Source organism: Halichondria panicea, chromosome 15 (genome assembly GCF_963675165.1).
Source record: "Halichondria panicea chromosome 15, odHalPani1.1, whole genome shotgun sequence".
Taxonomy (NCBI): domain Eukaryota; kingdom Metazoa; phylum Porifera; class Demospongiae; order Suberitida; family Halichondriidae; genus Halichondria; species Halichondria panicea.
This window is the reverse complement of record NC_087391.1, coordinates 5,833,205-5,860,920: the sequence shown is the minus strand read 5'-3', so window position 1 is coordinate 5,860,920 and position 27,716 is coordinate 5,833,205. Positions and strand designations below refer to the sequence as shown.

The 27,716-nt window shown below is 47.6% G+C and overlaps 3 protein-coding genes across 5 annotated transcripts; 2 read left to right on the top strand and 1 right to left on the bottom strand.

Moving 5' to 3' along the window:
* Positions 1 to 113: 113 nt before the first annotated feature.
* On the top strand, positions 114 to 2,563 carry LOC135348520 (uncharacterized). Of its 2 annotated transcripts, XR_010398780.1 has the most exons (5): positions 114 to 233; positions 308 to 560; positions 642 to 735; positions 789 to 1,954; positions 2,011 to 2,563. XR_010398780.1 is itself a non-coding variant. In XM_064546763.1 (4 exons), the coding sequence occupies exons 1-4, from the start codon at positions 184 to 186 to the stop codon at positions 1,409 to 1,411; spliced, it is 1,020 nt and encodes a 339-aa protein (XP_064402833.1). In that variant the 5' UTR covers positions 114 to 183; the 3' UTR covers positions 1,412 to 2,562. The 2 variants fall into 2 exon arrangements, 1 of the variants encoding a protein (XP_064402833.1); XM_064546763.1 differs by having other exon boundaries at positions 789 to 2,562.
* Positions 2,564 to 2,954: 391 nt separating this feature from the next.
* LOC135348513 (uncharacterized) lies at positions 2,955 to 8,934 on the bottom strand. Its single transcript, XM_064546752.1, is given in 12 exon segments — positions 2,955 to 3,166; positions 3,604 to 3,880; positions 3,987 to 4,260; positions 4,475 to 4,634; positions 5,995 to 6,176; positions 6,178 to 6,254; positions 6,449 to 6,519; positions 6,578 to 6,846; positions 7,082 to 7,257; positions 7,400 to 7,668; positions 7,718 to 8,446; positions 8,550 to 8,934. Coding segments are annotated over 12 exon segments (2,874 nt in total). The 5' UTR covers positions 8,864 to 8,934; the 3' UTR covers positions 2,955 to 3,090.
* Positions 8,935 to 13,604: 4,670 nt separating this feature from the next.
* LOC135349343 (autophagy-related protein 2 homolog B-like) lies at positions 13,605 to 26,101 on the top strand. 2 transcript variants are annotated; one of them, XM_064547867.1, is made up of 34 exons: positions 13,605 to 13,749; positions 13,815 to 14,014; positions 14,074 to 14,263; positions 14,319 to 14,349; positions 14,602 to 14,705; positions 14,789 to 14,891; positions 15,024 to 15,196; positions 15,255 to 15,458; positions 15,529 to 16,300; positions 16,430 to 16,580; positions 16,777 to 16,869; positions 16,955 to 17,170; positions 17,229 to 17,335; positions 17,386 to 17,549; positions 17,598 to 17,890; positions 17,939 to 18,105; positions 18,451 to 18,605; positions 18,922 to 19,067; positions 19,631 to 19,855; positions 20,113 to 20,322; positions 20,396 to 20,476; positions 20,563 to 20,669; positions 20,802 to 20,962; positions 21,112 to 21,398; positions 21,503 to 21,901; positions 21,986 to 22,069; positions 22,143 to 22,442; positions 22,521 to 22,688; positions 22,745 to 22,916; positions 22,967 to 23,139; positions 23,739 to 23,821; positions 23,939 to 24,060; positions 24,107 to 24,396; positions 25,697 to 26,101. In XM_064547867.1, exons 2-34 carry the CDS (start codon positions 13,847 to 13,849, stop codon positions 25,937 to 25,939), a joined length of 6,342 nt encoding a protein of 2,113 aa, XP_064403937.1. In that variant the 5' UTR covers positions 13,605 to 13,749; positions 13,815 to 13,846; the 3' UTR covers positions 25,940 to 26,101. The 2 variants fall into 2 exon arrangements, with proteins under 2 accessions (XP_064403937.1, XP_064403938.1); XM_064547868.1 differs by lacking the exons at positions 23,739 to 23,821; positions 23,939 to 24,060; positions 24,107 to 24,396; positions 25,697 to 26,101 and adding an exon at positions 23,373 to 23,441.
* Positions 26,102 to 27,716: the final 1,615 nt, after the last annotated feature.

The following is a 27,716-nucleotide window of genomic DNA, read 5'->3' as shown; positions in this document are numbered from 1 at the left end:
GGGTAAAGATCATTAACAAAACAAATTATTATGTTCATGTCGTTAGTTTGGGAAACATCCGGCCTGTCAGCCTCCTCTATTTTAGGACGCTGGATGGACTAAGACTCGAGGCTAATAATAACCACGCCCACCAATACTTCGAGACTCCTAGATCCTAGCTAGCTAGCACTAGCTGCACTAGACATGACAGAGGAGAAGTTGAAGCCAGTAATGGTCGTCCTCCCTCAGAAGAAGTGAGTCCCACCTCACACACACACACACCCACTCACACACACGTACACACACCCACTCACACACACGTACACAGGACGGGGGACGCTACATGTGCAATGCCATATGTGGTGAATGGTGTCACCTTTGACCTCTCATCCCCTACACATGTCATCCGATTACCCACTGCCAAAAAGACATCGGAAGCTCCAGCCAATGAGAGCTCTGTAGCCGTGGCAACCAAGAGAGGCCAGGCACACAAAGAGATTGAGCGTCGGAGGAAGTTGAAGATAACAACAGCTATTTCACAATTAGAGTCCTGTCTGCCCTTTAAGATCCTTGGTAGAGTGGTGGGTACCTGTCTGCACACACACACACACACCGCCCACCCACCCCCCACGCATACACACACCGCCCACACACATACACAGCGCCATGGGGATGTGCTGGAGGGAGCTATTAATCACATCAAGAAGTTGACTCAGGAGAATGAAGAGTTGAGAGGACAAAGCAGTTCAACAGAGAGTGAGTGTCTACTAGTGTGTAGCGTCCTCTTGTACACAGCTCCCTGTGTGTAGGTGATCTGAGGGCAACACTGGCTTCACTGAGACTAGAGAATCTTCTGTTGAAGGAGCTCCACTCGATCATGACACCAGTACAAGAGGAGGTACCAGCCGCTACCACTACCAGCAGCTCTCAGGAGGGTCAGACATGGACTGTAGCATCATTATTAGCCTGTAAGCCTACACCCTCTACCAACCCTCCGCCTACCACTGGTGGTATCGTACAACCATGGTTGAGAGATCCAGTCCCTCAGTCCCCTACAGAGAGAACTCCGTATGGAGTGAGATACAAGCCTTATCAGACACCACCATACCAGCAGTACAGTGAAGGACCCCCCAGGGAGACAGGCTATATACCCCCCACACACTCGACTAACGATTACTCTCGATACATGCAAGACTACAACCCAGGGGGTCCTGTATCACATGATCCTCAGTTGATGTCACGTGACCCACATGTGGTGTCATACGAGTCATACCCCCCACATACGTCTGTGTGGAGACCTTACTCTGAGCCCCCCCACAGACTCTCAGGATTTGGACTGTCTGACATTTTGTCTCATTCTCCCTCTGACCATTTAGAGCCACCACCACCCTCTAGCTCATTCCTTGTGGACTCACTATTAGATGATATTTAATATTTTTATAATTATGCCTCGAGGCGTAGCCGCACGAGGGATACGGTAAAGCTGACTGTGTGTGTGTCTGTCTGTGTGTGTGTGTGTGTATTCCAGCTATAACTGCTCAACGGTTACAATGCGACGAAAACTAACAGCTTTTATAGGCTTCTAGCCACGTTCTCTTGGATTTTGATTCGTGGATTAGCAAACTAAAGCTTCTTTCTCGAGTTATGGCTAGTTTGACTCACATTGAAGGCTGTTGCAGTCTCTTCAGAATCTTTCATAGCATCATCTGTCCGCACAAACTTTCTATTCAACATATGAGTTAGCCTTGCACTAAAGCGCTAGCTTTTTGTTAGCTACAATACTCAGAAAATATCTGTTAAAACAGCTAGCTAGCAGTACAGTAGCCATTTGTAAAATTGATCTCTTTGGACACACCCTTTAATTATTCCTGTGGATGTAATGCGCATGCGCGCTCATTCCCCATGTGTGAGAAAATAATATCCAAGATCCAGATCCAGATCCTCCTGGCAGAATCATCTTTGTCTTGAGGGCCTGGTAAGCCACAAAACACTACCATATAACAATATAGATAACAATATGCATGTACACAGGTCTTTTCTTCTTAGATATTATATACACTGAACTACAGATCCTGGAAGAATCAATTTTCTTCTTTCTTGATGTCCTGGTAAGCCACATAATACAAAAAATAATAACTTACAATAGATGCATGTAAATAAGTCTTTTCTTCTCAGTGACTTTATATAGATAAGCTAACTTTAATATAAAATTCATTATAGATAACACTCTAATACTTTTGAGCGAAAGCAAAAACATGGCGAGAGGCATTAGCACAGCGCCAGCTTGAACACTAGTTATATTCAGCGAACAATTACATTTGTGTATTTCTGATCTGTTCATTCTAATAAATTTTTACACAGACTCTCAGGATTTGGACTGTCTGACATTTTGTCCCATTCTCCCTCTGACCATTTAGAGCCACCACCCCCCTCTAGCTCATTCCTTGTGTCCCATTCTCCCTCTGACCATTTAGAGCCACCACCACCCTCTAACTCATTCCTTGTGTCCCATTCTCCCTCTGACCATTTAGAGCCACCACCACCCTCTAGCTCATTCCTTGTGTCCCATTCTCCCTCTGACCATTATTTTAGAGCCACCACCCCCCTCTAGCTCATTCCTTGTGTCCCATTCTCCCTCTGACCATTTAGAGCCACCACCCCCCTCTAGCTCATTCCTTGTGTCCCATTCTCCCTCTGACCATTTAGAGCCACCACCACCCTCTAGCTCATTCCTTGTGTCCCATTCTCCCTCTGACCATTTAGAGCCACCACCACCCTCTAGCTCATTCCTTGTGTCCCATTCTCCCTCTGACCATTTAGAGCCACCACCACCCTCTAGCTCATTCCTTGTGTCCCATTCTCCCTCTGACCATTTAGAGCCACCACTACCCTCTAGCTCATTCCTTGTGTCCCATTCTCCCTCTGACCATTTAGAGCCACCACCACCCTCTAGCTCATTCCTTGTGGACTCACTATTAGATGATATTTAATATTTTTATAATTATATTCAGCGAACAATTACATTTGTGTATTTCTGATCTGTTCATTCTAATAAATTTCTACACAAACTAATTATATTTTTGTCCAATATGAAAATGTGATTGTTCAGAGCTAACATTTCATTGTCTTGCAATCAGCAATCTTGTCAATGCATCTCACAGCCAAGGCCGTCCATCCAGTTTGATGACTGCAGGGTATTAGGGAGGGTAGCATCGTAAAGGGGCGGGGGGGTATGAGGGAGGGTAGCATCGTAAAGGGGCGGGGGGTATGAGGGAGGGTAGCATCGTAAAGGGGCGGGGGGTATGAGGGAGGGTAGCATCGTAAAGGGGCGGGGGGGTATGAGGGAGGGAAGCATCGTAAAGGGGCGGGGGGGTATGAGGGAGGGTAGCATCGTAAAGGGGCGGGGGGTATGAAGGAGGGTAGCATCGTAAAGGGGCGGGGGGTATGAGGGAGGGTAGCATCGTAAAGGGGTGGGGCTACACTTCATAAACATTGCCACTAGCTATACTAATATAGACGCTTGCTACACAACTGACCTCTCAGACTTAGAAAAAGCACCCACTTTCAGGGCCATAAATACACACTGATCTAAGCACACCATTAGCACACTGCAGTACTGGTTACCTCGCTCCACATCCCTTTCCATTGTCTCCATTGAAATACTCATAGAACAGGACCAGATCCTTCCAGAAGGGGTCACTGGTGTAGCGAGGGTCGTTGCCGTGGCAAGGGCGACGCCCATTCTCATCAGGCACAAACAGAGTAACGATGCGATGACAGATTTCCTGGGACACCTCGAGGAGATTCATTAGATTCCCTGATCCAGTCGGACACTCAACCTTCAGATCATCACCATAATAGAAGTAGTAGCGCTCCAGACTCTCCAACAAGAGGTAGTTGACTGCATGTGAGAGGACATTCTCTAGTATCAACTACTGGTAGATAATTCATTATTAAGGCCACTCTGTACAAATTACATATACACAAGGTACATGTTGTAATCTCACCACAGAGCCAGACAGGTCCCCTCCAGTTGCTGTTCCCTCCGAACACGTAAGTGTTGCTCTCCCCTGGGACATAGCCCACCGTGTAGGTATCCCCTCCCACGTCCATGACAAAGGGATGCTTGTCGTGGACCTTGGACAGAGAGCGAATACCATAGGGGGAGAGGAACTCGTCCTCATCCAGGAGGTACTTGAGCACACGCTCCAAACGCTCTCTATTGGGAATGGCCAACAAATGGCAGAACTCCCCGCGGTCCAACGTGTCCAGATACGTGATCTGGAGGGAGCATATAGTGCATGGGTGACATATGACAAAACCTTATTTCAAAGCATTGTGTAGCTCAAAGAGAGGTTCATTATACGTTCCATTACTACTTAGAAGCTGAAAGGGCCATCATTCGTTACAATGATGATCAATCACATGACATGCAGTAATCTGGGGCTAATCAATGCGACGGCTATTACTACAACAGACTCAGTGTATTGCACACCTGCTTAGCCAGCTCTGGCTTGTTCTCGAGGAACCATTGAAGTCTTTTCTTGAATCCTGGCAGTTTCTGAATAACTTCATCTTCCAGCACAAGACATGCAAACAGTGGGATGAGTCCAACCATCGACCTCACCCTCATGGGCATACTAGTGCCTGGCAACCTAGGGGGGGGGGGGTATCAGTACACACATGGGCATACTAGTGCCTGGCAACCTAGGGGGGGGGGGGGTATCAGTACACACATGGGCATACTAGTGCCTGGCAACCTAGGGGGGGGGGGTATCAGTACACACACATGGGCATACTAGTGCCTGGCAACCTAGGGGGGGGGGTATCAGTACACACATGGGCATACTAGTGCCTGGCAACCTAGGGGGGGGGGTATCAGTACACACATGGGCATACTAGTGCCTGGCAACCTAGGGGGGGGGGGTATCAGTACACACACATGGGCATACTAGTGCCTGGCAACCTAGGGGGGGGGGGGTATCAGTACACACATGGGCATACTAGTGCCTGGCAACCTAGGGGGGGGGGGTATCAGTACACACATGGGCATACTAGTGCCTGGCAACCTAGGGGGGGGGTATCAGTACACACATGGGCATACTAGTGCCTGGCAACCTAGGGGGGGGGTATCAGTACACACATGGGCATACTAGTGCCTGGCAACCTAGGGGGGGGGGGGTATCAGTACACACACATGGGCATACTAGTGCCTGGCAACCTAGGGGGGGGGGTATCAGTACACACATGGGCATACTAGTGCCTGGCAACCTAGGGGGGGGTATCAGTACACACATGGGCATACTAGTGCCTGGCAACCTAGGGGGGGGTATCAGTACACACACATGGGCATACTAGTGCCTGGCAACTTAGGGGGGGGGGGTATCAGTACACACATGGGCATACTAGTGCCTGGCAACCTAGGGGGGGGGGGTATCAGTACACACATGGGCATACTAGTGCCTGGCAACCTAGGGGGGGGTATCAGTACACACATGGGCATACTAGTGCCTGGCAACCTAGGGGGGGGGGGGTATCAGTACACACACATGGGCATACTAGTGCCTGGCAACCTAGGGGGGGGGGGGGTATCAGTACACACATGGGTATACTAGTGCCTGGCAACCTAGGGGGGGTATCAGCACACACACACACACACACACACACACACACACACACACACACACACACACACACACACACACACACACACACACCTCTCACACCCACACACACATACACACACACACACACACACACACACACACACACACACACACACACACACACACACACACACACACACACACACACACACACACACACACACACACACACACACACACACACACACACACACCTCTCACACCCCACACACACATACACACACACACACACACACACACACACACACACACACACACACACACACACACACACACACACACACACACACACACACACACACACACACACACACACACGCACACACACACGCACACACACACGCAGTACCTGAGGTGATCATAATAGAAGCCATCGTTCTCATCCCACAGTCCCTCTGCCTTGCCACCCAGACTGTTCATGGCATCCACGATGAACACAAAGTGCTCCAGGAACTTTGATGCCATGTCCTCATAGATGGGGTCATAGTACAAAGCTAGCTCTAGGGCAATATTGAGCATGACTACACAGTAGGAAGGCCATCCAAGCAGTCCCATCAGCTTGCTCCAGTACTCCACCAGTGGGCAGCGGCTTAGAGCGGTCAAATATACCTACGCGTGCATGCAAGAAGGACACACACACGATAATGAGGTACTCATTTTAGCAAATTTGTAATTAACGCTAATTAAGTCTGCGCTAATAAAAATGAACCTCATAATGAAAATTCAAATCTGCCAAAATTAGTATCCAGCCTAAAAACAGAAAAAAATATGAAAACGCAAAATTACTACGTTACATGACATACCAATGTTGTCGAGGCCGAGGAATCCCCCAGCAAAGATGTTCCTGCCCTGGGGGTCCTTCCTGTTGACCCACCTGCAAACAAGGTAACATCCAGGCATCACACACACGCCCACACACTAGCTTAGCTCACCAGTTGAAGTTGAGGATGAGTTTCTGGAAGCACTTTGCCAGGAACTTGCCGTCCCTCTGACCTTTGGGGGCAGTCATCTTGTACACACGCAGCACCGCCCACGCATGCACAGGAGGGTTCACATCATCAAAGGCAAACTCATACGCTGGCATCTGACCATTGGGGGCCATGTACCATTCCCTCAGGAAGAGGAGCAGCTGGTTCTTAGCAAAGTCAGGGTCCACCTTGGCAAAGGGGATCATGTGGAAGGCCAGGTCCCACGAGGCATACTGAAGGAAGGAAGTGGGAGGGGCTTGTTATGCAACATCATAATCATGGCTAGGTCTACTTTGCACAGTCAATTAGTATTTGGCCGAAATTTTCCAAATTCTTGAATCTCAACATCGACAGTGCCATTTGAAACGTCTCGTCTAAGCTTTTGAAATTTGATCCACGGAATTCAAATACGGCAGTCCATTGTTTTACAGCCATAACTTATTACCCATGAGGGCCCTAATCACTTACCCATGGATATTCCCACTTGTCAGGCATTGAGATGATGTCTCTGTTGAAGAGATGGCTCCAATCTCCTGAGGCATTCCTGCCATTGTACCTCTCCTGAGGCGGAGGAACCATCTCTGGGTCACCTTCCAACCATGACTCTATCACGTAATGATAGAACTGTTTCGTCCACATGAGGCCTGCATACCAGAGTTACCATGGTTACAGTGTTCTTGTATACCAGGAAATACAGGGAAGCTATAAAATACTTTAAGAGTTGAAAGGTTACACCACATGTTTAGGTGAAGGTATCCCTACAAGAATATACTAAGAGACTCTTACCAGCATAGCCTTGTCTTGAGACGAGCTCTTGTTGTGGACCCAGCGTGGTCGGCATTAGCTCACCATAGAATTCATCTGCTTCACGGATCCTGTCCTCAAAGATCTCCTCAAACTCTGCTCCAAAAGCTTCTCCATTGAGAGCTTTGTTAGTGAGCCTCATACGGACCACCCTTTCCTCCCCTGGCTCCACTTCTAGCTGGTAATGGGGGGCCACCTTGGTACCCTTGCCATTAGGGCTGACAGCATCAGTCTCTCCATCAATAATGCATCTGTGTGTGTGTGCATGACGGGAGGACTCATCTTAGTAAGAGCACTCACCTGTGGAAGGCGTCCTTGGTGTATGGCGTGTAGTTGTCAACTCCGTACAGCCTTTGAGTGTTAGTCTCATTCTCTGTCCAGAGTAACGGTGGTTGTTGGCCATCAGGGCTCTTGTCCACATAGAAGTGGTTCTCCAAGAGGGTCTCATGCTTCCCCCGCACATGACCATCTTCCAGTTGCTTCAGTAGAGGCTTTGATGTGCAGCCCTCGTGCTTACAGCCCCAGATCCAGGTGTTGCGATACCACAGTGTTGGTAGTAGGTGGAGCTTGGCAGTGTCTGGACCACGATTAGTGACCGTGATGCGTATGAGCATGTCCTCAGGAGCAGCCTTAGCATACTCAGCCTGCACGTCCCAATAACGAGACTCATCAAATATCCCCGTGTCCTCTAACTCTAGTTCAGGGTCGTTGACGGAGCGTGCTGGCCAGCGATTGCCCTCGACAATCTGACCATAAGGGAAGGCAGCTTGAGGGTACTTGTACAATGCCTTCATGTACGAGTGAGTGGGCGTGGAGTCTAGGTAGTAGTAGCACTCTTTAGGGTCCTCGCCATGGTTACCCTCGTTGCCAGTCAGACCAAAGATGCGCTCCTTTAGGATGGAATCTTTCTCGTTCCATAGACCCACAGAGAAGCAGAGTCTGCACTGACGATCACACATTCCCAGTAAGCCATCTTCACCCCAACGATAGGCACGAGAGCGAGCATGATCATGAGGGAAGTAATCCCAACTGTATGGGTGTGGTGTGGGTGGGTGGTGTGGGTGTACAATGGATGAGCACGTGTGTGAAAAAGGTATTGGGATTCCACCCAAAACAATTTGAGTTATCTCACCAAGATCCGTTGGCGGAGTAGTCCTCCCTCACGGTGGCCCACTGGCGCTCACTGAGATAAGGTCCCCATCTCTTCCAGTTAGCCGTCCTCTCTTCATCTTGCTTGAGTCGTGTGGTCTCGGCTGATGTGATGAGTGTACCCACAGTCGTCTGAGCTCGGGTGAACTTGCCCCGAGCCTTGACTAGCTTGGCTGTGTCTGTAGCAGTAGTGGTAGCAGAGGAGCTTGCAGCACTTGCAGTGATGGTTGTATCTGCAACATCTGGTGGAGGGCTACTCACACTGGGGGTCAATGTAACACTGTAACTGTCAGCCATGGTAGAGCTAGAGATCAAGAGGAGCTATTAGCTGAGCCCTGAGCTGAGATAGTTGACTTCCTGTATGTACAAGCCACTCCTCTTACAAAGGGGGTGGGGCTGCTGGTTGGAGTTGCGCATGCGCTGTATACCGACCACACGACACCACAATTACACTTACAATGTAGGCCATAATACTACAACACCTTGTAGCTAGTACTCCTGCGGTCCTCTTATCGGGTGGGAACTGTCGGTCTCTATGGCATATCCTTGGAGACTCTGACGTCAACGGTTTGGAATATTCCCAGATCCAGTTCCAAGAAGCTCAGTACCTTGAAGTTTGAAGAAGAAGCGAAGTGTGTTGCTGGAAGATGTGAGTTTCTTTGCTTGTAGCTTGAGGAATGTTAGGCTAGGAAGCTTTGTGGAGCATTGTAGCATTGTTCTGTCTATTTGGTCATGTTTTACATGTGTGACAAAATTTATTCTTCTTTTGCAGGAGCAGCGCAAACCTTCTACTGTATCGCAGGAGCAGCGCAAGAGTCCTATTCAGCAGTGCAGTGCAGTGCAGTGCGCGCAGTTTGCAGGATCATTGCATTGTGAGTTGCAACCTTGCTCTGTAGCTTGTGTGCATGTACTATATGTACGCGTAGCTACACCGAGTTGTTGTTGCAGCTTTTGTCATGAAGTTGGTAGAGCGTTGAAGGCATTTGGTTGTGTGTATGCGAAAAAAATAATTTATGGTTTTATAGGGTGGCCACTTTAGTGACTGTGAGAGAAGTAGTTGATGCAGTTGAATAGATACATACTTGCCAGCACAACGCATGTACAGTTAGCTAGCTAGCTAGATACACGTACGCATGCCAAAAAATCGTATGTACGCATGGCTAAGAGTCTATTACCTGCATGACCTTGAACCCTTTGGGGGTGGTGGTGGGTGTCCGTAGCACTGGAGTAATCAATCAGAATGTGTGTGGAAGGTTCTTCAACAGTCGAGTCGCAGGACAGCATCTTCTTGTTCCTGAAACCATTGTCGAACCAGCCTTCGGGGTGCAATGATGGATTACTCATGGCATTCCAGTCTACCGGAGGGAGCACTTTGCTGTTAGTACCTGCCTAATGGGAAAGCAGCACAGGGTATGTTCCCCCGGGAGCATATCCTGCCATAATAGGGAGTGTTGAGATCTCGTTATCAGTTCCAATAGTTTGTTACAATCATTAGTCATTAGATATGCGTTTTTCTGGCTGTGGCTTTTTGGTGGATTAACTCTGGTGACAAGACATGGTAAGTTAAGGCTAAGCTTTAGCTCCTAAAATAGGTGCCAAGGGAACTGTAGCATTTGATTGGATTAGTGAAGATTAGTCTTGAGCACTTGTGCAAGCCTTGCGTGCCAGGCTTGTTGCAACTGGAGTCGACAAGGGCTTCAAGAGCAAGGAGGTGTTGTCTCTGTGAGTCTACTGTTGTTGAACCATCCCACACATTCTGGTTGATTACTTCTGTGCTCAGTTAATGGTACTCACAGTCACAGGGTCCCTTTAGTTTGTTATGCCCTTATTATATTAGTCCCTTGGGCAAGGAAACTACTGGTGGTGGTGTGATGGTGGTTCTTGAATTTTGGTAAAATTGTTTATTCCTGTAATCATGTTTTTTTACGTAAATTAGTTACTGCATGGGCTTGTCAGTACTGTGACTACTGGTTGAGGATAGTTCAACAGAGGTTTGAGCTGAGGAACAGCAGGTTGCAGGAAAGTGTCTTCTGTCTATCTGAACCCAGCCAGTGGGTTGACGTCAGTGTCGTGGACCTGTAGTGTACTGAACGGACGAGCATCTGTTGTGAGTATCAGCCTTGGTGAAAACAGCACGGCGGCCGCCCTCCTTGGAGGGGGTGTGAGGACTCCGGTCAGTCAAGAGGGATTGAAGCGATTGCTTGGTACATGGTTAGCACACTAACTGTTGTACCCGTCAATCAACTGGCTGGTTTGGACAGGCAGATGGTACTTCCCTGCAACCTACTGCTCTGAGCTCAATCCTCTGTTGAACTATCCTCAACCAGTAGTTCAGTACTGACAAGCCCATGCATAGTAGGGTTGGAGGTGGCCCCTTGCTAATTGATGGGTAATCAAGGAATTGGAGTTTCTTTGTGTCATTTTGTGGTATAATCTTGAACATAAATTGTCCTCTTGTGGTTGATTTTTATGATACCTTCTCTGCACAGTTGGTTTGGTATGGATTGATTGGCTGGTAATCTTGTGGTGTAGTCTTGGGTATCAGTGGTTGGTTGAGTGTCTCTCTTCTGTGCAGCAGCACACAATGTTTAGTGATGTCTTGTGTTATGTGATAATGTTGTCAGTTGTGGTGGTGATAATGTTGTCAGCTGTGGTGGTGATTGGTTGGTATTAGGTGCGTTCTCTCAGTATTGTTGTGGAGATGTTCTCAATTGGTTTTGTTTGAACTGCTGCGCTCAATGTAACCATGCATTTGCTTGTTCTCTTGCAGCCACAATGCACACACACACAGTTCCTCCTACTAGCTACTGTACTAGTGTTCCATTCTCTCACTGCTTTTGTCTCCTCTCTCCCCCAGGTACAGACAAGCCATGCTGCTCTGGGTGGGACCCAGGGAGGATTGTCAGACTACTGGATTATTAGCGCTTACTCGACTATAAGCTGTCTTTATTTTAAGCGCATGCTCAACTGCAGGCTTTTATACTCGAATTGAAGCGCTTTTCCAATTATGCAAAGGTTATTAGTGAAATTTTAGAATTGATTTTGAGCTAGTTATATAGCTATAGTGCACGGTAGCTATATATATAGCTGGTGATGTCTATCTGAAAGGACTCTCTGGGCATGCTGTTACCTGTCTGATCATGCTGAGAGAATGCGAGACATGGATGAGGTCCTTCTACTCCGTCAATATGAATGTTTTGATAATTAAATGTGAACTGTAACCTGATAGGCTATTAACCATTTTGTGTGTGTAGGAGGGGGAGAGGCTCATTATTGAAGTACAAGCCATGCCCACTTTGCTTTGAGGCGTTGAGCATGGTATGCACAGTATTGCATGATTCTATTCTCTATTCTCTGCAGTGGGGAATATCAAGAACTACTCGTCATTTCTACGACAAAGATAAGTAATTCATTGATGCCTTTTGTACACTATATAACTCTCCCTCTCCTGCATGAGATGATGCTGACAGTGCTCCGGGGAAGAAGAGGCACCGGACAAGTAATTCATTGATGCCTTTTGTGCACTATATAACTCTCCCTCTCCTGCATGTGATGATGCTGACAGTGCTCCGGGGAAGAAGAGGCACCGGACAAGTAATTCATTGATGCCTTTTGTGCACTATATAACTCTCCCTCTCCTGCATGAGATGATGCTGACAGTGCTCCGGGGAAGAAGAGGCACCGGACAAGTAATTCATTGATGCCTTTTGTGCACTATATAACTCTCCCTCTCCTGCATGTGATGATGCTGACAGTGCTCCGGGGAAGAAGAGGCACCGGACAAGTCATTCATTGATGCCTTTTGTGCACTATATAACTCTCCCTCTCCTGCATGAGATGATGCTGACAGTGCTCAGGGGAAGAAGAGGCACCGGACAAGTAATTCATTGATGCCTTTTGTACACTATATAACTCTCCCTCTCCTGCATGTGATGATGCTGACAGTGCTCCGGGGAAGAAGAGGCACCGGACAAGTAATTCATTGATGCCTTTTGTACACTATATAACTCTCCCTCTCCTGCATGTGATGATGCTGACAGTGCTCCGGGGAAGAAGAGGCACCGGACAAGTAATTCATTGATGCCTTTTGTGCACTATATAACTCTCCCTCTCCTGCATGTGATGATGCTGACAGTGCTCCGGGGAAGAAGAGGCACCGGACAAGTAATTCATTGATGCCTTTTGTACACTATATAACTCTCCCTCTCCTGCATGTGATGATGCTGACAGTGCTCCGGGGAAGAAGAGGCACCGGACAAGTAATTCATTGATGCCTTTTGTGCACTATATAACTCTCCCTCTCCTGCATGTGATGATGCTGACAGTGCTCCGGGGAAGAAGAGGCACCGGACAAGTAATTCATTGATGCCTTTTGTACACTATATAACTCTCCCTCTCCTGCATGTGATGATGCTGACAGTGCTCCGGGGAAGAAGAGGCACCGGACAAGTAATTCATTGATGCCTTTTGTACACTATATAACTCTCCCTCTCCTGCATGTGATGATGCTGACAGTGCTCCGGGGAAGAAGAGGCACCGGACAAGTAATTCATTGATGCCTTTTGTGCACTATATAACTCTCCCTCTCCTGCATGTGATGATGCTGACAGTGCTCCGGGGAAGAAGAGGCACCGGACAAGTAATTCATTGATGCCTTTTGTGCACTATATAACTCTCCCTCTCCTGCATGTGATGATGCTGACAGTGCTCCGGGGAAGAAGAGGCACCGGACAAGTAATTCATTGATGCCTTTTGTGCACTATATAACTCTCCCTCTCCTGCATGTGATGATGCTGACAGTGCTCCGGGGAAGAAGAGGCACCGGACAAGTAATTCATTGATGCCTTTTGTGCACTATATAACTCTCCCTCTCCTGCATGTGATGATGCTGACAGTGCTCCGGGGAAGAAGAGGCAACAGCGATGAACATTATCTGAGTTTTGTGATGCATAATTTGTATTAACAATTTTTAGCCAATAATAATTATTAGTTGCAAGCTCGCGCACAGTAGATGGGCACGCCCACTCCTGGTCTCGAGGTTACCGGGCTCTAATTAGCCTCGATCCCAGGCTGCTAGGTATTAGGATGTCTTTGTATCGATAACGATCTTTACCAAGACAATTGTATAACCTGAGTCAACAGTATGTAAGTAAACAAAAAGAAACTGTTAATATTATATTAAAGTAAGTTGTTTACCTATGTACGGCTGTGACAGGCTATACTTTATACTAATCTGACCACACTACAGCATCCAAACCACCACCTTGTACCATATATAAGATGCCGTGGTTTTTCGCGATACCAGAGTTTCTGAAGAAGCGAGCTTGCCGCTATCTGTTGCAACATTATCTCGGCCAATTTCTGGAGGAGAAGATTGCTCTGGATGACCTCACAGTTGACCTCTATAACGGCACTGGAACTATACATAACGTACCACTCAACGTCGACGTAAATTATATAATTATTGTGAATGAGCACGAGTGATTTCATTACCTGTACACGTGTAGGCTATTAATGATGTTCTGTTGGAGGCTGGAGCACCAGTGCGTGTGCTGGCTGGCTATCTGGGCCGGGTGACAGTGTCAGTGCCCTGGGCTGCACTGCTCACTGACAGTTGTAAGGTGGAGATAGGAGACCTGAGTCTCACAGTGGCACCAGACCTTCACCTAGGAGGGGGCTCAGAGGAGGAGGAGTCTGGTGAGACCACCCCCACTCTTGTGTCATGATAACTGTGTGTGTGTGTTTGTTGCAGGTGCTGACTCACTGTTCAGTATGACTTCAAGGTATATCGATTAAGAAAAGTCCCCCATGCCTTATGTATAAGCCACCACCTTAACCACTAAACCACACCTACTTATAGCTTGTACAGTTATGTAGCCTTTGTACACAATGTGTGTGTGTGTGTGTGTGTGTGTGTGTGTGTGTGTGTGTGTGTGTGTGTGCGCGCGCATGTATTAGCAGTAGCTTTATGACTTGGAGAGAACCTGCCTCTAACCTGTACTCTTATGTAACTGCTACTGTTCCCATGGTTACAGCATGCAGTTGGCTGAGGAGGTCTTAAGGAGTGGTCCTAGTTCAGATGATGAGGTGGGCGAAGGGTTCGAGGGAATGGAAGCACTTGCTCGAGCTATTGAGTTAGGTGAGGAGCTGTGTGTGTGTGTGTGTGTGTGTGTGTGTGTGTGTGTGTGTGGGTGTGTGGTTACTACTGGTTACTGTATACAGTCCTGGCAAGAGTACAGATACAACTGAGTGATGTCAGTGTGCAGATCAACTACAGAACACCTGATCAGACTCAGGAATATTTCCTCAGGGCGAGAGTTGACAGGTACACCTCACAATCTGTACTCTAGCAACCACATTACACATTAGGATATCAGATCCTATAAATTGAATTGCTTAATAATAATTATGCACTAATTTTACTAACAGAATATTTGAATTGCTCTACTTCATACAGTATTGATTTCTATGATGAGCTGAGCAAGAGTGAGTCAAGTGTGGACAGTGAGGGGGATTCCCCTGCACACCCCCTACCTGATTTCTCAGTGAAGGTGCTCCAACTATCGGGACTGTCTCTAGAGGTTGGCTCCACGTCACTTGACAATATAGCTCTTGATCAGAGCTCTGACGGTAAGCACAGCTATAGCAGTACCATTGTCATATCAACTGTTTTATGACGCACTTACAGAGTTTATGAGCCTGCCTCAGTGCCACGGTGTTCCCATAGCGATGGCTGGGGGTAGGTTGAGTGTGAAGGTAAAGATCAAACAGAGCGAGAATGAGTCAGGACCTAAACTGGAGGTTGATGGTTACCTGAGCTCCCTACACGTCCTTCTCTCCCCCCAGCAGCTGGCAATGCTACTAGAGATGGCATCTGGGCTCACCAGTCAAGGTCAGTCTACACTAACTCTCTTCCTTGTATCCCTATGTCTAATATCTTCATTGCCTCTATGTGTGTGCAGGACCTTCTAAAAGATTTGAGAAGATGAACCCAGGTCTGAGTAGACCCATCCCTAGGGCTGACATGAAAACCATAGAATCTCAACTAGCTCGCCACCAACTCAAGGAACAGAAGGTCATGACCCAGCAACAACAGAGAGAAGACCTATTCCATGCTGACCCCTGGACTAACGCTCTGGGTAGCCAGCCATCACGAGGTCTCACTGAGAGCACTCTCAGCTCACAAGATGAGTTCCAGTCACTGGACCTCAACACTAGTTATGCTGAGAGCAATATGACACAGTCGGTGGGTTTGGACGATTCTTTCATTTCAACAGATAGCAGGAAAAGTTCTGCCTCATCACGATGCGATATTCACACAAGGTATGGGACTATTGACACAGCTAATATAGCGCTACATGCTGGAGTGGGTCTACAACAGTTGTCAGGACAACCAGGTAAAGATCAAAATGTCATGAAACGGCTTCGAACAGAAAGCAGAAGTGAGAACAGTCCTCCAGGAGTTTCTCGGGAGAGGAGTGGGGAGATGTGTCGATACAGTCTAGTAGTGGGCGGAGTCACGCTGGCCTTGTTGGAGAGTCAACCTGTGCACATATACCCGACAGATGGTATGGAGGGAGATGTTAGGGGGACCTCTAGTGTGGATAATGGTGGTCTGGATCCAGGACGTTACTTCCAGGCCGTGTGTGGACTGCTGGCTGATGGAGTCAACAAGATGGAGCTTGATAGTCATGGAGAGGAACTAGCACAAGTACTGCCTAGTGACCACCTTCTGTGAGTTATGTATAATTATAGGAGTAGCAGTTCTGTGAGTTGTATAGTATTTGTGTTTGCCCAGTGTAGTATAACCCTCCCTCCCATGCACACACCCTCCCACGCACACACACCCTTCCACGCACACAGGCTGTGGTTATCAACTGTCAAGTCATGTGTGGTGACTAGCGGACTTAGAGTGGACTTTGACCTTTCTGTGGCCTCGGCTGAGTTGCTGGAATACTTATATCGTAACCAGACTCAACTGAACACCATCACCAAGCCAGTCTCCATCAGCCCAGTGAGTCAAGCAACCATAATTTTTAAGATTTTATGAAAGATGACAAAATTTGGTTGGGCCCATAATTAATATTCTCATTTTTCACCCATGGCCCATGGGTAACATACATGGCTATGTTGGTTAGTATAGGATTGACTTGCGTGGTGAACAGTGTAGTCCCATCATGTGTACAGTACATGTACTTGTCCCTCTACAGATAGTGCAGTTGATGGATGACCCGACCATGTCCCCTCCATTGCCATGCCTCAAGCTGAAGCTCTCCTCAGCCTCACCAGCCACTAGCAAGAAGGTTCACACACCATTACATGACACTTATTAATCATAGTCTTCTAATCACGTATTCAAGTAGTTACGAATGTGTGTACTGGCTGCAGAAATCCCGTGCCCCGAGTCCTGATCATGTGACCTCAGTAGAGGTCCAGCTGGCCACTGTTCATCTGTATGCTGACGTGACACTATTAGATCGCTTGCAGCCTTTGATCGGAGCCTTGTCTCACAGCACACACTCAACCACACTCAAGACCAGCAGTCTGGAGAAGATGAAGCAATCTCTCTACATGACCACCAGCAACTTCCACACCATCAACTTGGTGTGCCCCCTATATCTCTAGTGGTACCTCTTATCATGTACCCCCCTTCACCTTGTAGCAACGACAGGCCATGTTCAACCAGGCTGTCTCCAGTGACCCCCCAACCAATAGTGCCCACACCGTCACTGTCAGGGCTAAGGCCACCACTCTCAACCTATCACTAAGGTAACTACATGTAGTCTAGTGTTCATTCATCTGAACTGTACCCTCTCTAGGTTTCCCATTCCAGATCTGAAGGTGGTTCAGAAGCCACCCTGGTACCAACCATCCCTACAGCCTGAGATACTGTATGTAACCATGGCAGAGGTGGGTGTGGCCTCACACCCCCTGCACAGCGAGGGACACTCTATACTAGACTTCAAGTTCCAGTCCACCAAAGGTAAGACTAATAATTATTTTAATTTAGTTTATAATCATCTCTCCCCAGCGTACTTGAGCTGTGATGGCTCAGTTGAGGGTAGGCAGTTGTTCCTGACTATATCTTCACCACACCCCATGACCACACCCACCCACCCACCCGAGTGTGGGCATATACGTCTAGTCATTCAGCCGCCCACACACAGTGCTCTAGACGAGACTGGAGGCAGGAAAGGAGGAAGAGGAGTTGATATTCTGGGACGCTGTGACTCACTGGAAGGAGATGTGGGGTCAAAGGTTAACGAGCCATCACCTTTTTCCTCACAGAAAACAATGCTCTCCACCAGCAAAACAGCCGACAAGGTATACAGTACATGTACTCTGTGTGTTACTATAATATACTACTAATAGGAGTCTAGTGGTCGGACTGAAGAGCAAGTGCTACCAGGGTCACGACGTGAGATGAACCACTTCCAAAGCCACGCCTCTGACTCCGCCCATTACTCCGTATCCTGTACCCTGCCGCAGGTCAAAGTCCACTTACCCAGTAACAAGTTCCTGGAAGTGCTGTACAATAGGTGGGCTTGCAACTATTGACAGTGGGGCTGAGTTCATTGTCCCCATCCCTCAACTATTGACAGTGGGGCTAGTTCATTGTCTCCATCCCTCAACTATTGACAGTGGGGCTAGTTCATTGTCCCCATCCTTCAACTATTGACAGTGGGGCTAGTTCATTGTCCCCATCCCTCAGGTTTGCCACTGACCTAGGCTAGTTCATTATCCCCATCCCTCAGGTTTGCCACTGACCTAGGCTAGTTCATTGTCCCCATCCCTCAGGTTTGCCACTGACCTAGGCTAGTTCATTGTCCCCATCCCTCAGGTTTGCCACTGACCTAGGCTAGTTCATTGTCCCCATCCCTCAGGTTTGCCACTGACCTAGCGTTATGGGAGCCAGCTAGTCCCGAGGCAGTCGATAGAGCTAACGCCCACTCCATGCTCATGAGCTGTATGGACGTGCTCCAGCCAGCGGCTACCTCAGAGGATCGCTTCCAGATGTGCAAGTCTGTACTCAAAGAAGGTATGATAGTGAAGAGTTCCGGAACCACTTATCATAATAATGCACGATTAATTTTTATGAAAGCGATCTTCAAATGATGTGTTTAAATCCCAAATTTCGTCAGGGCCCTTTTGCATCCTTGGATCCATGCTATGGCCAAATTGGCTAATAATTTTATATCTCAAATATCAAGTTTGATGACACCATTTGAAAGGTCTCATTCTCAAAATTGTTGAAAGCAATTTTGGCAGCTGAAAGAGTTCATATAATTATAGTCATGTACATGCACTGTGACAGTAAGGCTGCTCCATTGATTAAATCCTTCTTTTGTCAACAGAGGACTCTGATGATGAGAGCACCATTGACCACGCCCCCTCATCAATTGACCACACCCACCCACCCCCTGCTGCCAGCTCTCTAACTGTGTCCCTATCTATACAAGAGGCTACAGTATCACTACTCACTGCGGGAGACTATGACAAGGTACACTAATAGCTATACCCTACTGCTAACACTAATAGCTATACCCTACTGCTAACACTAATAGCTATACCCTACTGCTAACACTAATAGCTATACCCTACTGCTACACTAATAGCTATACCCTACTGCTAACACTAATAGCTATACCCTACTGCTAACACTAATAGCTATACCCTACTGCTAACACTAATAGCTATACCCTACTGCTAACACTAATAGCTATACCCTACTGCTAACACTAATAGCTATACCCTACTGCTAACACTAATAGCTATACCCTACTGCTAACACTAATACCGTATAGCGCGAAATTTTCGAGGGGCTTAATTTTCGTGGATTTCGTGGGTTAGCAATCCACACGAAAATTAAGTCCACGAAAATCGTTCTTTACCTGCTATAACGTGCAGGATCTAAAGGCGTGGCTTCCGGTAAGCAGTCATTCCGCGAACATTGTGCAACGAAATGGCTTTTAGAGGCCAATCCACGAAATATAAGTGCCTCGAAAATTTCGCGCTATACGGTAGCTATACAATACTGCTACCTGTACCCTAACCCTACTCTAGTCTGGTGTGCCCAGTGAGGCCTGTCCAGAGGAGAGCATGGACTCTACCATATTCCACAGTGCCCAGTCCGTGGTCCAGTTGTTGGACCTGAGTCCTCGTGGTACTGGCCACCCTCCAGTCTCCTCCCCTAATAATGGTCTAGTGCTGTTACAAGCCTCGGGACTGCACCTGTTCACTGTGCTGGGGTACAAAGGTGACCCATCACACGACTTTGTCTGCATTCAGGTGAGGTATCCACACAATCATACAGATACTTGTAGGAAGGTTTGTTGTAAGTACGTTTCTCCTAAACTAAAATTTCCCTGAACAATTATATACTATTATGCACTGGGTCACTGGGTCACTGGGTCACTGGGTCACTGTGTCACTGGGTCACTGGGTCACTGGGTCACTGGGTCACTGGGTCCTGTAGCTACTTGTAAGAAATGCTGAACACACTCTCAGACTAGTGTAATGCAAGTTGTGCCCTCTCCCTCTATCAGATTGGTCAGTTGTCTTTGCGTCACTCTGGCAGTTTAGATGGTGACAGTTACTCATGTGTGGAGGACCCTCACAACACCCACTCACTACTAGCCACCCTCCACTCTGTGCTCCACTCCTCACACACTCTACACACCTCCGGTTACGAGCGGCCAGAACCCATGGTTGCCATCGCCATGGAGACCAAGTTTGACAAGGAGCGCAACTCAAAGGTGATTATAGACTGTTATCTTAATTATACAACTGACATGTTTAGCATACTTTTATTTATCTAAATTATTGCAGACAAACAAAGTATCTGTTGCTATTAGAGACACGACGCTGCAGTATCACATGACCAGTCCCCAGCAGAATGCCTTCAAACAGGTAATTAACCCACTACTCCCTGTGGTGTCACATTGTACCCCCCACATCCACTACCCCCTGTGTTGTCACATTGTACCCCCACACAGCTTGGAGAGTTTTTCACACTGACAGATGATGAGGTGCTCGGATATGAGCCGCCCTCTATCATCACTGAGCTACACACACATCTTCACTCATGCTGTCTGGAGTACAAGTGGGTACACGCTAGCTGTTGCTATAGCTACCGTCTGTTGTGTGTGTGTGAATCATGTCCTCTTCTGTGTAGCTGTTAACTAGTTGCCCTGTCGTTGATTATACCCTCCTAGTTGTATAACTGTCCCTACAGACCTCTCCACCTTCCTCTCCACCTCTTGCTCACACTGGACTCTGTTAGTGTGTCCACTAGTCTAGTGACTGGGGCTCCAGTGATGGTGGTCAGGCTAATAGCAGACAACACTCAGATACTACTATCACATGAGCAGGTCCACCAACCAGACCCAAAGCAAGGTGAGACACAGGGACACTGTGAGCTCAGCAATACTGTAGCTAGCTAGTGATTGATTTATGCTTTCTTTAACATTTCAAACGAGATGAAAATTTAAGGTTGGACTGCAAAATATTGTATTTCATAAAGATTTGTGTGTCCGTGTGTGCAGGTTTTGTGTGTGTAGTTGAGATGGAATGGTTTGAGTGTACCCTGAGGCTGTGTAGTAATGACCTGCTGGGAGAGGAGGATCAGGAGCTGTTCTCTAGACTGCCTGACCTTAGCCTTGAGTGCAGCAGTAATGTCATCCATCTGCGTACATGTGTTGACTCTTGTATTGCCCTCCGTGACCTCCTCGTGTATATGGCCACCCACGGAGATCTACAGACCCCCCACAGTGTTGTAGATCAAAGAGATTACTCAAGTCTTGGACACGAGCACTCGTCCATCAACTCTCAGGTGCACACAATAGCCTCCAGTACGATATTTAGATAACTAAACGTGACATGTAGCATATCAGCTTGGCCTGCTTCACTTCAATATTTTTTGGTTTCATTCTCCAGGGGTCGTCCGCTAGTGGTAGCTCTCCCCTCACAAGCCTCACAGAAACCACAAACATCGGAGATCTTATCAGCGATGCTATGGAAGATTCACCACCCTCACACCTCCATACATCACACTCACGCCCTCACACACCACACAAGAGTGGCAGGAAGAAAAAACCAGGAAAAACTAGCGCTATATCCAAGATGCCTGTTTGTGTAGAGACTGATAAATCAGTGGTGTTGGACTTTTTCTCTGACTCTAGTGACGAGGATGTGAAGAGTGAGGGTGGTGGAGGGGGCGTGAGGGGGCGGCTTCTGAGTCCCCCTCACAAACTAAGTGCCTCGGAACATAGCAGCATATTCTCCGAGAGTGAAGATGACTTCTGTTTTGTGGATACTCCCACCAGCACTAGAGTGGTGGGTGTGGCTTATACTCTTGTGTCTGTGATGGTGTTCAGTTAGTTCTAGCATAGCCTGTAACTAAGCCCCGCCCCCTTACAGAGTCCAGGCAGCCGGCCTCAGATGAAGAGTCTACTGGAGAGAGGGGAGAGGATTGATCTCGTGGACAATCACTTCTCTCTACCAGTGAGCCCAGCCATCACCTGCCTAATAATTAATATAGGGTTGTTTCAATTGTGTGTTTGTTATTTCCCTGTAGGATGGCCACACCAACCAGTTACAACGCCCCAAGCACTTCCCAGAGCCTGTGACTCAGTTCACACTCAGGGAGATGACCATTGTGTGGCATCTCTACGGGGGGTCTGACTTCAGCCCCCCTACACCCCCCACACAGCGTAGCAGATCTGGGAGTGGTGCTAGTCCCGCCTTGGGCAGGAAGTACAGCAGCTCTCCTGGGGCCGACTTTGTCAAGGTGCCCCCTGTGGGGGGTAGGGACCGGAAGATTGCAGGGGGTCCCGGCAGGAGGCATGACATTCTTGTTGAGCTGGAACTTGACAAGGTACTGTAACATGCAATGATGGTGGCCCTCGCTTTGATGAATGTACTCAATGAGACACTGTATGTTTCCTCCATGCAGCTACGTATACAGCACGAGCGTTACCCTGGAGACAGTGAGCAGGCTGCCAGATTAGTGGTCCTAGTGAACGAGGTGGAGATACGGGATCTACTCAGACACTCAAGTATCAACAAGCTCCTCTACCAGTACACCACTGAGACCACACCCAGGCAATGTCATGCTCACATGGTAACTAACCCACTCTCTGTACAGCTCAGTGTGTTAGACCACTCCTGTGTGTGTAGCTATCTCTGAAGATACTGTACACACGGCCTGAGCTGACCTCTGACCCCAGCCTGGAGGAGGCGTCCGTACGTGTGTCAGTACTACCAATAAGACTCAACATGGACCAAGACACTGTCCTTTTCCTGTGTGAGTATGTCAAGCAAGTCAGTAGCACTACAGCCGTGATGACAGGTGAGGTAATAGCTGCTACTACTGACATTCAGCCTCTGTCTTAATTACAGGGATTTCCCCGTCACCTCCGACCCCCAGTGCTGAGAGGAGGGGGTCTGGTGATAGCACTGCTGAGTCAGCAACACCACCACCCATCAGTGAAGTGTTTATCAAATCGTTCATCTTCCAGCCGGATCTTCCCATCAGAATAGACTATGAGGCAAAGGGATTCAAGACTGAAATGGTACGCGTGGTAAAATGTCAATGGATTGTACAAATAGTGGATGATACTGCTGTGTGTGTTGTATAACAGTAGCTATGGTTACGCTAGCTGGTATGCGGGGGGTCTGTAGATCTCTGTGGGTGGCCATATAACAGTAGCTGTAGTTGTGCAGGGCACACCAGCACGCTAGCTGGTGTGCGGGGGGTCTGTAGATCTCTGTGGGTGGCCATGTAACAGTAGCTGTGGTTGTGCAGGGCACGCTAGCTGGTATGCGGGGGGTCTGTAGATCTCTGTGGGTGGCCATGTAACAGTAGCTGTGGTTGTGCAGGGCACGCTAGCTGGTGTGCGGGGGGTCTGTAGATCTCTGTGGGTGGCCATGTAACAGTAGCTGTGGTTGTGCAGGGCACGCTAGCTGGTATGCGGGGGGTCTGTAGATCTCTGTGGGTGGCCATGTAACAGTAGCTGTGATTGTGCAGGGCACGCTGGTATGCGGGGGGTCTGTAGATCTCTGTGGGTGGCCATGTAACAGTAGCTGTGGTTGTGCAGGGCACGCTAGCTGGTATGCGGGGGGTCTGTAGATCTCTGTGGGTGGCCATGTAACAGTAGCTGTGATTGTGCAGGGCACGCTAGCTGGTATTCTGCTTGGACTGAGTCACCTCAACACGTCTGAAGTGAGGCTCAAAGCTCTCACTTACAAGAAAGGGTATGTTATTACTGCATGATGCTACAAGCACACTGTACAGTACTGCCTGTGTACACTAGTGTTGTTTGTGTGCTTACCAGTGAGTGGGTGGACACATGTACCCTCCCTCCCTTGCAGTGTGTTAGGCTGGGACAAGCTGCTGGAGTATGCCTCTAGTGAGTGGGCGGGGGATATCAAGGCCTACCAGCTTCCACACATACTCAAGGGCCTTGGTCCCATGCATCACGTCACTCAACTAGGTATGTGTACTGTTAATAATGTGTACAGTCATGTAGTTCCTGACAGTGTATGGCATGGTGGACCTGGTGTGGCTCCCCTACCAACAGTACCAGGAGGATGGACGGATCATGTGGGGACTACAGAGAGGGGCCACTGCTTTCACCTCTTCTACTGGAGTGGCACTGGTAGAACTCTCCAGTCGACTGTTAGAGTCCGTCCAATCAATGGCTCAGATGGCCTATGACATGGTGACCCCTACCGAGTGCCCGTCCCAAGCTCTGGTGCATCAACACAAACCTCACCAACCACTCGACTTCAGAGAAGGATTTGCCAACGCCTACGATGTTGTATCCGCTGTAAGACACACTTATAGAAGTACTAGAATTGTCTCTGTACGTAGCTAGAGTTTTGATGGTTATTATTTTCTGAAATCTTAGAAGAAGCCCGTTTAGACTGTATGCTATAATCCCAAATTTGGAACAGGCCATATTTCAGGAACCAATGGTATGTACTTTTTATTTTTAATTTGAACACATCATCTGAAAGGCCTCGCCAGCTTTCAGAAAATCATGTTTTATTGGACTATCGGAACTAAAGTTATGGCCTTTCAGAGATACTGTACATGCTAGCTGGTAGTTGCTGTGGTAGTATACCGTGACTCTCTGTACCCCCTCCCCCTCAGGGTATTGGTAGTATACCGTGACTCTCTGTACCCCCTCCCCCTCAGGGTATTGGTAGTATACCGTGACTCTATGAATGCTCTGTACCCCCTCCCCCTCAGGGTATTGGTGGTATACCATGACTCTCTGTACCCCCTCCCCCTCAGGGTATTGGTAGTATACCATGACTCTCTGTACCCCCTCCCCCTCAGGGTATTGGTGGTATACCATGACTCTCTGTACCCCCTCCCCCTCAGGGTATTGGTGGTATACCATGACTATGAATGCTCTGTACCCCCTCCCCCTCAGGGTATTGGTAGTATACCATGACTCTATGAATGCTCTGTACCCCCTCCCCCTCAGGGTATTGGTGGTATACCGTGACTCTATGAATGCTCTGTACCCCCTCCCCCTCAGGGTATAGTCTCATGGATCAGCCCCCTCCTGAGAAGGGGTCTGAGCACTCTTGATGTAGTTTTGTTGCACATGCTGGAATTCCAGCGGCTCAATCAGATTGACTTATTCTAGTCAGGTGATATTATAGGAGGCAATAAAGAACTGCACGTTGCTCAACGCATTTGGATAATCATTAACGCATGCATTACGCATGGTAAACGCTTCATACATAGACGCTGCTACGAAGCATAAGCAAGCCAAGCAGGGGTCCTTGGGCACAGAGTTAGCACCACAGGCAAAATACATAGATTGAAGCACCTTCTTCAGAGATAGAGAGATGCCTGCGCTTGACGCTTTGTACAATTAACAAATACGCGGGGGCGTAAGGTCAGGAATTGATTACATTCCATTGGTCTGGCACATTCCACTGTGAAATGACCTCAAGACAAGAGTGCTCAGACCCCTTCTCAGGAGGGGGCTGATCCATGAGACTACTCAGGGTATTGGTGGTATACCATGACTGCTCTGTACCCCCCCCCCCCTCAGGGTATTGGTGGTATACCATGACTCTATGAATGCTCTGTACCCCCCCCCCCCTCAGGGTATTGGTGGTACTGCACGAGACATGTACACAGCAGCCACTAGGGAGCATGAGGAGAGAGGGGTGACTGGTGCAGTGGGCGGAGTGTTGAGACAGATACCTGGGACTATTGTCAAGCCCATCATCCTGGCATCAGAAGCAACACGTCATGTACTGGGCGGAGTAAAGAACCAATTTGTTCCGGATGCCAGGAAAGAAGCCAACAAGAAATGGAAAGGTTCTGAAACTAATGAACAACACTAACTAACTAACTAACTAACTACATTAACTGCTTGTTGTGTGCTGACCATTTTTCTGCTTTCAAGTTCATCATAATTACTATTATTTTTTATCATCATTCCGATGCTGTTGTGGTACGTATATTTACAGAATTGAGTTGCAAAAAATGACATTATTTAATTATGATTGTACAAAAAACGCATGCCATCCGATGAGTGCATGGGTTCAAGTCACTAGCAACGTAAAACTATTGCTGGTGAATTGAACCCACTCAGGTAGGTTAAGGCAGATTTTAAGCAAAACAGAAGATGAAGTGGTACTGTATACAACTCAGATTTATTGTATAATATCTTGACAATAGAGTATATAAACGACGTCAGCAATGAGCCCCACCCACCATGGACTCCCCCCTTAGCAATGAGCTCCACCCACCCCAGAAAGCTAGGCAAAATTCTACATGCCTCTCCCAAACCTGCCACAGGAAAAAAATCTAGGATAGATCTACTCAGTGTGACAATAGTGTGACGTAGTGTGACGTTTGTGTACAGTAGTGTGATGGTAGTGTGGAAACACCATTTGAAAGGTATTTTTCTAAGCTTTCAGAAAAGCATAAAATATTTGACATTGGATCAACTTTACTGAAGTTATGGCAGTTAAAAGACACCCCCCCCCCCCCATCCGTTTAATCTGATTTTGGGAATCTTTCAGCTGCCATAACTTGAATTCTGTGGATCGAAAATCAAATATTTTATGTTTTTCTGAAAGCTTCACTGTTCCCTTCATGCAGGAAGTACCTGAAGGAGGCACACAACGTCCGTGTGTTTAGAACAGAGAAGAACCCGACATACTTCAGCCGTCGCCTGGCCACCTTCTCCAACCTGTACACCTCCTCTCTCAACAACCTCATGAACTATTCTCTGGACTACACCTTCATTCCGAGGAGGGCAGCCCTACCACATGAACCAGACCTTAACTTTGATTTTTGATCGATTCATTATTTTCCTCAAGAGTTTGGCTTTTACATGCTCTGAACAATTTACGATGAAAACTCAAAGATTCCCAAAATCATTGATTAAACGGAGGGGGGGTGTCTTTCAACAGCCATAACTTGAGTACAGTTGATCCAATGTCAACATTTTTATAATTTTCTGAAAGCTTAGAAAATTACCTTTCAAACGATGTGATTCAATCCATAATTTCATTGGGGCCCTAATTTGTAATTTTTCGGCCTCGGACCATGGGCTATAATTCATGGTATCGCCAAATTGGCAAGACACCTCCCCCCCTCCGTTTAATCTGATTTTGGGAATCTTTCAATTCTGTGGATCGAAAATAACCCTACCGAATCTTTCAGCTGCCATAACTTGAATTCTGTGGATCAAAAATCAAATAGATCTATTTTATGTTTTTCTGAAAGCTTAGAAAAAGACGGTACCATCAGTGTGACGATAGTGTGACGGTCGTGACTACCCCTAACCCTAACCCTAACCCTGTACTGGAAATTTTGCACTATCCTTCGTAAGTAGGTTGCAGGACACTACAGTCACACAGTCACTACAGTCACTACAATCACACAGTCACACAGCAAGCACCCTAAGACTTTCGCTAGCGCATTCAGCCAGGAAAGAAGCCAACAAGAAATGGAAAGGTTCTGAAACTAATGAACAACACTAACTAACTAACTAACTAACTACATTAACTGCTTGTTGTGTGCTGACCATTTTTCTGCTTTCAAGTTACTATTATTTTTTATCATCATTCCGATGCTGTTGTGGTACGTATATTTTACAGAAATTGAGTT

What these genes read in the sequence shown, in the direction of transcription:
- LOC135349343 (XM_064547867.1), top strand. Translation starts at nt 13,847, where the DNA reads ATGCCGTGGTTTTTCGCGATACCAGAGTTTCTGAAGAAGCGAGCTTGC. An exon ending in ACGACTTTGTCTGCATTCAG is followed by an intron (nt 19,856 to 20,112) that starts GTGAGGTATCCA and finishes TCCCTCTATCAG; the next exon opens with ATTGGTCAGTTGTCTTTGCG. An exon ending in ACTCGTCCATCAACTCTCAG is followed by an intron (nt 21,399 to 21,502) that starts GTGCACACAATA and finishes TTCATTCTCCAG; the next exon opens with GGGTCGTCCGCTAGTGGTAG.
- LOC135348520 (XM_064546763.1), top strand. Translation starts at nt 184, where the DNA reads ATGACAGAGGAGAAGTTGAAGCCAGTAATGGTCGTCCTCCCTCAGAAG. An exon ending in GTCGTCCTCCCTCAGAAGAA is followed by an intron (nt 234 to 307) that starts GTGAGTCCCACC and finishes ACACGTACACAG; the next exon opens with GACGGGGGACGCTACATGTG. An exon ending in TTAAGATCCTTGGTAGAGTG is followed by an intron (nt 561 to 641) that starts GTGGGTACCTGT and finishes ACACATACACAG; the next exon opens with CGCCATGGGGATGTGCTGGA.